A 13,001-nucleotide genomic window follows, 5' to 3' on the forward strand; every position below is an offset into this window, starting at 1 on the left:
AATTGGAGACAAAAAAACATGAAACTCTAAAATATCTGTTGTTGTACACTTCAGATTTATTGATGTTTCTCAATAAATACCTTTCTTCTATAAATGTGTTCTACCCGACATATCTCTCAGAAATCAGAAAATGAAAAAGAAAACAGAAAAAAATTAAACTAAAAATGTGAAAGAAATCTATACAACTACATCCATTCTGACATATATACTCTTTACCTCTGCTTTAAAACGCAGGAGAAAATGATGCCAAGAATTCAAAATGGCTTCTGGTTATTTTTTTCTCCTTGAGAAAAGTGATAAAGAAACTGAGTAACATGCATCACTAAAATTCACATCAAATATCTTTCTGTGAAAACACCCAATAAACTCTGTAGTAGAAGTCGAGTATAAAAATGTGTTTATAAATAAAGAGAAGTTTTTGTAGATTTGCTTTACGACCTATCTACTTGTGCCGATGAACGCTGAATAAAGACAATTGAACTGCAAAAATTCAAAATGATCTAGCATGATAAATAATATCATAAATTTTTCAACTTTCACTAAGCTGAAATTTAATTTTTTCCATGATAACGACTGCCCAAAGTCTTGAACTTAAACAATCCAACATGCCCTCATTGCCTACCCCCACCCCAACAAAAAAGGTTAATTGTAAGACTGATATGATTTAAAAGGTAACCATAGTTTTGCAAATAGGTCTGCAGTTCAAAATCAACTGTCTGGTTATGTAGTGAAAAGAAACAGGTATATTCTGATGATTTTTTAACAGCAAATTTATTGTTGTAGTTCACTGTGAATTAAATTGCTATAATTGCCAAAAAAAAGATAACCTTTTAATGAACTACTCCTGAATAAGGCCTCAGATGGAACTACAAAAGAAATACCAAGTTGACGAGTGAACTACAACCTAACTATTCAACACAAAACGCAGCAACTCTACAATGTCACTTCAGTTGAAATATTTTTTTAGAAGAGAAAAAGACACACTCTTGTATTGTAAGGCAGCATAACCACAAGGTACTCTATAGATCCTAGACTATACATTAGCTCCAATCCTGGTTGGTCTAACTTCTGGTCCAGACCTTAGTCCACATCCTCATCTAGATCTTTGTATAGATCTTGGTCTAGATATTTGTCTGACTCATGGTCTAGATTCTGATCTAGCTGGTGGGCCAGATCTTAAGTCTAGACTCGTCTAGAATATGGTCTACATCCTTGTCTAGATCTTGGTCTAACTCTTAGTCTAGATCCTGGTCTATCAAAGAACAACTCTCATCTCAAAAGACTTTATGTGACACATTCACTGAGAAACGAACATAACAACCATGGAATCAACTCGGTATAGTTAACTTTGTGGACTTGTTAATATCCACGATCAAACTTCACACCTATATACACTGTGCATTGTCTACACTCAAATGTCTGTTTGGCCACCTGTTTTTCAATATACATTGGTCTACAACTTTCTGCTAAATCAGTAATGATCATCCCTCGTGTTTTATTACTTTTCCAGGTTTCTGTGTGTACAAATGCCCTTATTTTTCATATCATAATTCATTTCATTAAGAAACACATTTAATCATCAAGTTTAATCTTCTCTTTAAACTTAAACTTACCGGTACTTGTATATTTTTATTGAAAAAAAAGTTTACATGAAGATATATTGATATGTATTTATTGATATGTCAAAAAATAAAACCTCTCCCCTCTACACCCATTAATTACCAGCTGTTTTTTTTGGATAAGTGCACCGTGTACTATATACCTGTTTAAATATTCGCTAGCTACCAATGTTTACATATATATACTGTCCTCATACCCAAGAAATATCTACAGCACACACACACTGTTCTGAGAGTAAACAAAAGATGTCTTAGCATCTATTCTTAGATTAATTTAATTCAGATTGGTTCAAAGGTACTGTTTAACATTTTCATTAAATGAAAATGATGGAATTCTGCACAAATGTATGATAAAGTCCCATGCAAAATCATTCACCCTTTCGTGTTTTACAAGAGCTTTTAAAATTATGTTTTTAGTTATTTTTCAACAGAAATACATATACATCACCTATTTTAGGTTTGTATAATATGTGTGTATTAAAAAAAAAAATTAAAAAAACGTTGGTTGCTGTTGTTATCTTTCTCCAGTATTTTATAGGATAATTTTGTGTCATATTACGTAAAGTGTTAGACAGTACCTTAAAAATGTAATGATTTAATGATCTTGTTTACTGCTTTACAACATGCTTTGTTACCAGCACCAAGATATCAAAGCTTTGTGCTTCTTTCAATCACCAACAAGTAAAACTTTTTGAATACCTGACCTAAATATTTAATGGCCTCTATCAAACAAAATTAAATGAAAGAATACTTGATTATATGATGATGCGTTGACCCTGGTATATCACAAATCGTAATGTCAAAAATACATTTCAAAATTATATCTAGGAATGTCCTAAAGAGAGGAACGCTATGCTCTGATATTTCATTTTGTTTCGATTCAGGTAATTGTCATTGTCAAAAATGTCATGGTTAGTATCTTCTCGTTTAAAACTCCCCACTGTAATGATTAAATGATCAGTATGACAGTAAATGACAAATTAAAAAAAAAAAGTTAAGTACAGTAAATATATAAATTCATGTTTCTATTCTTTTTCAAATTTCTCCTCATTTTGCTTACCTTCTTGCTTTTAAAAACTTACTGTTTGTATTTTGGGATTGGGGGCTTTTCAAATGGACTGAATATGCAATTTCAGATCAATGGGTGGCTATTTTATATCAAAATGAGTTGCATCACAGTAAATTAAAATAGTTCAGTATTGATAAACTTCCCAAACATCAGTATATCAAAATAGCAAAAGTTCATGAAAAAAAAAATCCCTGAATGTTTTTTTGACACATATCAAATTATCAATACCAAAAGTGAGATTGTTATTTTCTATGGTTTCTACAAAGTCATTTATGACTAAGAAACCAGTTTAACTTGATAAATCCCTGTATTACATATACATCTGATATCTCTATTACAATTAATCAGTGTGCTTTTCTTGCAGTTACCATGCAATCGATGGTGCAAGTTTACCTGAATTTCAAAAATTCCTCTGACTAAGAATAGACTGTACAAGTAGTTGCAGTTCAACTGCGCAGCAACATCTTTGTGTTGCGTTTAGTCTTAATCTCTCTCCCTCTCTCTCTCTCCCCTCTCTCTCTCTCTCTCTCTCTCTCTCTCTCTCTTGCACAATCACACATTTACCTTTATCAAATAGAAAATCACACAATCAAATATATATAGGCAAAATCATCAACTATAATAGATATAACACAATCCACATAGTGGGGCATCCCCGAAATGAGAATTAAGAAAATATTGGGCTATTACAATATGCTGCATCACTGATCAATAAATTAGGCAGTGTATAATGGTGATTTGTAATCAAGGACATCACGTGGGGTTTTTCCCTTATCTTTTCAAATAGGTATTACACATGAATGCATAGGATTATTAAAACATTGCTGAAAATAAGTGGAGAGAGTTATTGAGAGCAGTATCTTATTCACATATTTTTAATATCCCATGACTTTTAATGAAAATTTCCAGTAAAAACGGAGCTACATGTACCATGTAAGCAAAATTATTAGCTCTTTATGATGCTGTTATAAATTTCAAAACTTGGCTTTCTTTTCTTGAAATGGAAATTACAAAATGTTTACTTTACTATGTATTTGATCCCATCTGTGTAGGCACATGTTTATAATTAAAAAGTTTAAAGAAACAAGCACTTTACATTCAACTTGTGTGCTATACCTTTCTAGTAAATATATACACCTTTTTTCTTTTTTCTCTTTTTTCTTTCTCTCACAATAACAGTGAAAAGATATCCTAATATATTGCATTCTTTGGGTGTTTAACTATAATCTCTAATCGAATAACAAATTTGAATAACTTACAGTGATTGCATTCCAATCATGTCATAAATATTGTTTTCATCTTCGGTTGAAAATGCTTGTAGAAAAAAAAATTATCACCATGACAATTTGAAATTTACTGTGCAATGCTGTGGAGATTTAATCAAATAAATGGACTTGGTGCAGTAGAGTTATGCACGTTTAAGAGCTTATCAAATAACCAAAAGAAATTATTCACTGATCATACAATAGTGTGTATGAGAGAGAGATTGAGATGTATTTTTAATAAAAGTGTTCATAATTCAACTAAAAACCTTCACATTTTGCTTACACTGCTCTCAGTAAAATGAACTTGAAGAAAATACAAGTTATGAACTAAGATCAAAAGCAAAGCAAGGAAATACAATTCAAAAAGAGAAAAGCAAAGAAACGACTAGATTTATCATACATGTGCATAAACCACTAGATCCAATGTGAATTTAATGCTTTTGAATAATTAAATGTGAATACATAAACATCTAACTTCTACATTTTTTTCAATATTTTTCTTTATTTGAAAAGGGATCATTATCTGACAACTCCTTTTGTGTATCAAACATCATACCTACACACTATGAAGTTTGTCTTTGTATTGCTAAGTTTAAATACAAATAGTCCTATACAACTCTTCATAATTTCACTATGAAAATTGCATAAAAAGAAAGATATTTCTGCACGCAATCTCCAACTAATAAAACATCAACCTATTTTCAATCCAATCGGGACTGAAAACCCGGATTCTGGCTTGTAAAACAGCCCTGGATTAACTTGAAATCAAACCAATGACTAGGCAATCAATATTCATCTTCAAACTCCATTTCGTAATCCAAAACTCTAATTATCTCCACCAATATGCATTCACGTTCGACCCTTTGATATCCAATAGAATGGTGGTAGTTATATTTCACAGGTGCGGTATCAAAGGCTGTCCAATTCTCATCCGTTTCTTTGTTCCTGTCTCGGTGGAAGAACTCTGTCTTGGGGCGTCAAGACTTCATTTTCTTCCCAAGTAGTTGGAACCTGGTGTTGATTGTCGTGAAGACGGAAGGATGAACCGAACAGCCAACAAAAAACAAAAACAAGTGGAAACAAGGGGAAACAAAGAGACAAAAACACATAATAATGAAACATACAGAGGTGACATGGGACACAGGTCGGGCAGAGTGCAATTTTGATGAAAGGAGAGGAGTTGTAGTTTCATGAATTTTTAAGGGGCAAATTTAGATGGTGAGAAACACAAACAGAAATTTGGAAAACCAATACAAAACGATAAAAAAGGGTGTTTTTTTTTTTAGGGGGGGGGGGGAAGAAAAGGATAAAAACAGAGAAAGAAGAAACAATCATGAATATAAAATAATATGAAAGAAAAATAACAGAAGTGGGGAGAGAATGACATATAAAACATAGTCAATGAATTTTGCATGTTGTGTTTCATGGTAATATGCATTGATATCATAAAGAAACATGACACATTCCTTGTGGGTGCAACTGATATGAACATTACATTCATGAGATCTGACTGACCCAGGGCATCCCTAAGATGACCAGGGACCCATTTCACAAAGCCTTTTTTCAATGACAAATGACAAAAATCAGTGACAAATCTGCTGATAACCAATCAGAAGCAAGGATTTCAGTAGCTTATAACAAAAACTGTCATTTGTCACTGATGACAAGTTTTGTGAAACGGGGCCCTGAACAGACAGGTATGAGGAGGAGATTGCGGTCAAGCAAAATGTGCCACCATGTCTGCCATAGAGGCTTCAGTAATATTTGAAGAAATGCTTTTTTTTTAAAAAGAGTCGTAGGAATTTCAAATATTTCTTCAATTATTGATTCGCTGACATGTTAAAGAGAAGAGGGGGTGGGTATCACGCTCTAGCAATGCTCTATTCATGGTCTTCCACCAATTTCAATCATTTTTTTTTTCAACAGGCAAGTTGAAATTCCATTGTCCATAGTAAATGGGCATATCAATTGGTAAACAAAATTGTGCATGGTAAAATTATGTTCAGCCGTCCCATTTTATCTGCATTCGGTCACATTTAAAAACTAGATGGAATTTTGACTGCGCGCAGTCGAAAATGATGCCTCCGCCATAGAGCAATTTAAACAAGTTTGGAGTTTAAATCTCCAGTGGTTCTTGAGATATCATGATAACAATCTCAATGTATGGAATTTCATAAGTTGACCTCTGTGACCCTTGACCTTTGACCTACGTGCTCCAAAATCTAATCAGATTGTCTTCCTATGGTGATACACACTATCATTAAGTTTGAAGTTTAAATCTCCAGTGGTTCTTGAGATATTATGATATGGTGATACATACTATCATTAAGTTTGAAGTGAAAATTCTCCAGTGGTTCTTGAGATATCGCGATAACGATCTCAATGTATGGAATTTCATAAGTTGACCTCTGTGACACTTGACCTTTGACCTACGTGCTCCAAAATCTAATCAGATTGTCTTCCTATGGTGATACACACTATCATTAAGTTTGAAGTTTAAATCTCCAGTGGTTCTTGAGATATTATGATAACAATCTCAATGTATGGAATTTCATAAGTTGACCTCTGTGACCCTTGACCTTTGACCTATGTGCTCCAAAATCTAATCAGATCGTCTTCCTATGGTGATACATACTATCCTTAAGTTTGAAGTTTTTACATCTCCAGTGGTTCTTGAGATATCATGATAACAATCTCAATGTATGGAATTTCATAAGTTGACCTCTGTGACCCTTGACCTTTGACCTACGTGCTCCAAAATGTAATCAGATTGTTTTCCTATGGTGATACACACTATCATTAAGTTTGAAGTTTAAATCTCCAGTGGTTCTTGAGATATTATGATATGGTGATACATACTATCATTAAGTTTGAAGTGAAAATTCTCCAGTGGTTCTTGAGATATCGCGATAACGATCTCAATGTATGGAATTTCATAAGTTGACCTCTGTGACCCTTGACCTTTGACCTACGTGCTCCAAAATCTAATCAGATTGTCTTCCTATGGTGATACACACTATCATTAAGTTTGAAGTTTAAATCTCCAGTGGTTCTTGAGATATTATGATAACAATCTCAATGTATGGAATTTCATAAGTTGACCTCTGTGACCCTTGACCTTTGACATACGTGCTCCAAAATCTAATCAGATCGTCTTCCTATGGTGATACATACTATCCTTAAGTTTGAAGTTTAAATCTCAAAATGGTTCTTGAGATATCGCGCTAACAAACTCAATACAAGGAATTTCATAAGTTGACCTCTGTGACCTGTGACCTTTGACCTACGTACTCCAAAATCTAATCAGATCGTCTTCCTATGGTGATAAATACTATTCCCGAGTCTTAAGTTTAAATCTTAAATGGTTCTTGAGATATTGTGATAACGGTCAAACGGGACGGACGTACGGACGGACAACCCGAAAACATGATGCCTCCGGCACCACCTTCGGTGGCGGAGGCATAAAAAATTAAAGTTAAGCATAAAGCCTACAGTTGCTCAAATTAAATTATCAATTCAGACACAATTAATAATCATATATAAATACAACTACTGTTTTTCTTGCTTATTTTTTGTCCATACTTAATATTTCTTTATCAGTTTTAAGTTTATGAGGAAAATGGGGTTTTATCTAAAATTATGATGAATAATATCCAGAAAAATAATAAATTTAATATTCATTCTCATTAATAATATAACTGATTACATATACAGTTCATTACTAAATCAAGGCTATTATCTTGAATTAAATACATGAAGTCCGTAATTTAGATTTTAACTATTTTTGTAAAAATTCTTCAAAGTATTATGAGATAAGCTATAACATTGCATATTACAAAAAAAGACTCACTTTAATATTTAAGCATCACAAATGGAAATTCAAGTGATAGCATATATCAGATACAGTCTATACTTTACAATTGATATGATTATATATTAGTTTACCTCCAAAGAATTGACTACAATCTAAAAAGAATTGTGTCTACTTGTGTATTTTCATGGCATGTTAAACTAAAGAATTCTAATATCTAATATTTAATATTGCACTTTGCTAGCAAAGAATATAAGCAAATGCATATATGAACAGGGAGCATGAAATTAGCATTTCTTATGAATTCACCATTGCAAAGATGTCAAAATCTAGGCAAAAAATACATGAAGTGTAAAGTAAAGAGAGGACTGAGAGTAACAAATGCATAAATGCAAGATGATGAAAGAAAGAGCAATAAACAAATATTGTTGCAATGATGTAGACAGGGTTCATTCAAGCTTGATCAAGTAACATTGAAGATTTAAAGGCATTGTTTAACAATGTTAAATCTGAGATGCACGGCCCTACGTGTAATCAGTGTCTGTGATATGGTGTTATATTGAAGCCCTAAAGAAATGATCAAGAAGTGCCTCAAAAAAGTAAAAATATTTGAGTGACCGGTTTTACCATACTCGTTTTCCCCAATAGACTGTAGTGTTATGAAAACCGTTAGGAAAACGCAAAATTTGATTTTGATTTCCAATCATAAATATCTTGATAATCAGACAGGCGATCGGTTTGTAAAAGTCATGGGGTTCCTGACTGACTTAAAGGTTTACAAGGATTTTATTTTAGAATCTGAGACAAAGTTACCCAATCCTGTTAAAAAAGAAAAATCAAATTAAATTTTCCAGTATCTCTTTATTTCATTTAAAAATAGAATACACCTGTATAAATACATTACTAATCACACCCATTTATCAAAGATTTACTTATTTTTCTTCCTTTTAAAGAATTTGGTGGACCTGCATATACAATCAATAAGGCAAAAAAGGGTCTCCAGCAAGAAGTTTAAGATATTTTCTGAGAGAAAGAGAGAGGGGGATCTTGAAATGTACGGAACAAAGGAAAAGTTTGAGCAATTTTCCTATCATGAAAACTCTTCACAAACAAAAATATGAGTTTCTAAGTCTTCCAAGGGAGAGGGTAAAACAAAACCAAAGACATTTACCCCCCCCCCCCCCCCCATTTAACAAAAAACAAAAGACTTTTTCCAAGCTTGAATGAACCCTGTGATGTGAGTTGGTAATTGTGTATCGTAATGAAGAGCTGTATCAAGGGTTAAAGCGGTACTGAACTAATAAACTTTCTGCCCTAGCGTACCATTTATGCGCAGCGCCATCTCATGGTCAAGTTGGCAACAGTACACATCCCAGTACCTAATTCACACTTCACAGAGAGAGGACTGGATCCGAGGATCAACAGCGCAGCTCGGGAAGCAGTGAGTTACAGGACCATACTGCTACAGCTGACCTGAGATGGCGCGAGAGGCGATTTTGCGGTTGTGCTTCTAGTACGGTATGTCTTTAAATTGTGAAATCCAGCACAAATGACTAATTTCACAAATCAGCACACTTATATACACAGTGCCAATTTGTGAAACCAGTCACAATGTACGTCTAAATTTCACAACGAACCTGCCAGTACATCTATCTTTTGGTTGATAACATACAGTGTAGCATTAAACTGCATGTACAAGTATTTCTAGCAAGTGATGAAATAGAATGGAAAAATTCTGATATACATGTACATATATAATTATATATACCATACATAATTATACTAACACTGAAACTGCAAAACTGTCAACAAAAATCATGTAAATATGATATCTCAATCCATGCATCAAAACACACACCAAGCTGGCTGCAGTTATAACCACAAATGCAATGCAAATACATGCAGTGCAAAAAGGGTGATAAATGCATATGATATTGTCGTAGATTTTCACACTGAGATGTTTTTTTTTTTTCTCCTTCTAACATCACTCACAATCCACACTCTGCCTGTTAATTTGTACATGAAACATGCTTTCAGAAAGTGATAAGATTAATTTGCAGGTTTTTCACTTATTTTAGTCAAACATGTTGACAAGAATACTGTTCATTTCATCGAATTCAAATGGGCATTCTGGAAAAGTATTGATTGTTCTTTTGATTTCCGTACAGTTTGAATTTAATGGATAACTCTATAACAAAATTATTTTGTAATATGTAAACACAAATGGGTGGCATAACTGCTAAAGCAGGTAAACCTCTGCCAGAGTTTCAGGACAATGCAATACAATAGAGATCATGTATACATATATAACCATCATCATTATCAATGTTCTTTGTCGTGAAGCAAAATGATACATTATCCCATTCTGAAAGCATAATTTTATTTCAAGATTATTACATGGAGGATACCTTATCCCCTGCCTATATCTCCCAATGAATTTGAGAACAGTCAAAATGATAAAAATAAAAATAAATGAATAAATACATGTGTATGAAGGAACAAAAAGGAATGGAACAGAAACAAGATGGTAACAGAAATAAGGCAGTTTTTATTGACTTGCTAATTTTGGTGACGATTTTCTTTTTCAGGATCTGTTCTATCTTTTGCTGGCAGTTCCACAAATAGAAGACAATGATGGACAACATATATTTGGGTTTTTTAGGTAAGACTTTATCTCCCATTTTATTCCTCAGTGCAAGATAGAAATTGTTTTGGAGACATTTTGTCCAATCTATGTAAGTAACAATAGAATAGTAATATAACTGCCCTTCGCGTCTTCTCACAAAAAGTAAGTTCCCACTGATGGATTACCTTGGTTAAAACATGACAAATTAAAATACCCATGAAACTTTGAATGGTATCAATAATATGACTTCAACACTGAAGGAGATGATTTTGTTAAAGTGTACACATAAATGATTACCTCAACACCATAAGGGTATAGTTGTTCACCGATTCTTAACTGTTTCATCTCAACATAAATAAGTCAATACATCTACAACTCAAAATTAATGACTGAGTAATAAATCAAATATATCAAGACATCACAAAATATGAAATATGTATAAAAATTCATTTGGAAATTCCTTGTAATAAATAATATTTGAAGGATTGACGGTGAGAAGGCTTCGATAAAGGCCAATTAATAAAAGACTTTCAAAGATATAATGATGTTTGATAATGAAGAGTTTGATGACTAAGATCAAACAGAAATATTAGATAACCAGTAGACCACACAATATGAATAAAACTAATAATGAAGATGCTGTATACAAAGGTTTATATGTGAGGATATGAGCATTACAACTTCCCTTTGAGAAAGCGGATGTCAACAACTCTGAAAATTTCACCATGTATTATGAAAACAGAGTATGAAAATGCTCAAAAGTGGAATAAACGGCCTGATAAATGATAATTCTACCACTTCAATTATCTGGGACCTAAGAACACCCTTTCCCTTCGACTAAATATACATACAAAACTAGATTTAAAGTGCTCTACTAACCTTAGTGAAACTATAAACATCTCATATTATCTAGGAATTAATGTAAACTAACATTCCAGTCAGAAGAATATTTCCAAATCAATTTTCATTATTTACAATTTATTCAATTTTTTATTTTTTTCCTTGCATGTTTAATTATTCAATCAATAGACAACTCTCTTTATAATGTCTTTGGTTACCTTTGGCATATAGTAATCAAATATACAATCGTTTCTTTGATTCCTACATATTCCAAACCTAAACAGACACAAAACAAAACCCGATCATTATCAAAACATACTTGGACATTTGCACAGTAAAAACAGAAAACACAAGCATCTTACAACATTCATGTATAAAGTAGTTCTTAAACATATCTAAATCTGAAAGTATTTCACTTTAAGAGACGCTGAAAGAAGTTCTCTTATGCTTCCCGTTTAAGTAACAATGATAATTGATTAATATCTTGAATTTTTTTGTTATTTTTTTTTTCCGTGCAGTAAATGTCAAAATGATTTCTTCCACTAGCTGGACATTTAAAAATGAACTTAGATTTATCTTCTTCTTTTTTTTTCCTTCAAAATAAAGAAATCAATCTGGGTATTTTGCACATTTTACTTTTTCTATTTTTTTCTTCTTTCTGTTTTCCATCTTTTGAGACAATACTAACCAAGTTCCAACCACAATAAAATACAAGATAATAACAAATAATAATTTTCACAATAATTCTAATGATGCAAATAGGTACAGCAAAGCTTTTTAGTTACAAAATGAAATATTGCAGATGTTAATTCAGGCACCAAAAGGTTATATTTCAAAAAGAACAGTTGCTTTAAACATTTGAAATCACTTTCAGTTTGGTACATTGGTTAGTATTATGTGAGGGGCCACATTGGGAAATATGAAATCACTCCAGAAATATTCATTTATATAATAATTTGTTATGGGACGCAGAGAGAAAGAAACAAACGCGCTCATTGCTCATAACGATCATATTCACTATCGTCATAAAAGTCACACAACATATCTTCCTAATGCATAGTTTGGAATAAATCATATTATCAAAGATATTTCAACATATTGCAAAACACATGCTATGATTGGATCAATCCTATTTTATATTTCTAAAGCAGTTGATTGGATGAAATTAACTAAGAATTTGGACAGAATCATTTTCTACATTTCATCCAAAAGCTGATGATCCTCATAAAAATTTGTCTAATAAATTGTTATAGTTTCAGAGCAATAAGAATTTAGTGACCTGTGTGGATATTTTTTCAACCTTTTTTCTAAGCCTGAGAAAAAGTGAAAGTGAACAAACTAATTCTACAATTTTTCAGGTTCACCCACACACAAACACGCAATATACACACTACACATGACTAAGAATCCAGCCTGAATGCCTGAAAGTCATTTTTCACACTAATCTATCTACATCCTCATCAAGAAAGGCTATTTTCTAATTAAATGGATGTAACTGTCAGATAATTTCAACCTAATCTTCACATATATTCACAAAAAAAGATTTCATGTATGTACAAGGCAATATATTAGTATTCTTTCTTCTCCTCTTTTTTAAATTTCATTGCAATAAAAAGCCTTTCATTTGTAGAGAAACAAAGAAAATTATGACAAAAATTCAAGATGCAAGCACTTTCAGCTAATTTTCTTTCACAAGAAAAAGACACTAAATTGAATTTTCCCTCAAAATGTATATAAATATGAGTGTGTAATGTTTATATTTAGCATAGGT

At 32.4% G+C, this 13,001-nt stretch overlaps 1 protein-coding gene across 1 annotated transcript in view; it reads right to left on the reverse strand.

Annotated features, from left to right (window-relative positions):
- Window positions 1-34: 34 nt before the first annotated feature.
- The window catches only part of SERCA (sarco/endoplasmic reticulum calcium transporting ATPase), a 64,864-nt gene continuing 51,897 nt past the window's right edge, over window positions 35-13,001 (reverse strand). Inside the window, exon 26 of the mRNA XM_011665408.2 lies at window positions 35-4,964. Coding sequence (XP_011663710.1) covers window positions 4,939-4,964 — 26 coding nt within the window. The 3' untranslated portion in view covers window positions 35-4,938. The remainder of the gene's footprint in view (window positions 4,965-13,001) is intronic.

Source organism: Strongylocentrotus purpuratus, unplaced genomic scaffold, assembly GCF_000002235.5.
Source record: "Strongylocentrotus purpuratus isolate Spur 01 unplaced genomic scaffold, Spur_5.0 spur5_scaffold_2, whole genome shotgun sequence".
Classification (NCBI taxonomy): Eukaryota; Metazoa; Echinodermata; class Echinoidea; order Camarodonta; family Strongylocentrotidae; genus Strongylocentrotus; species Strongylocentrotus purpuratus.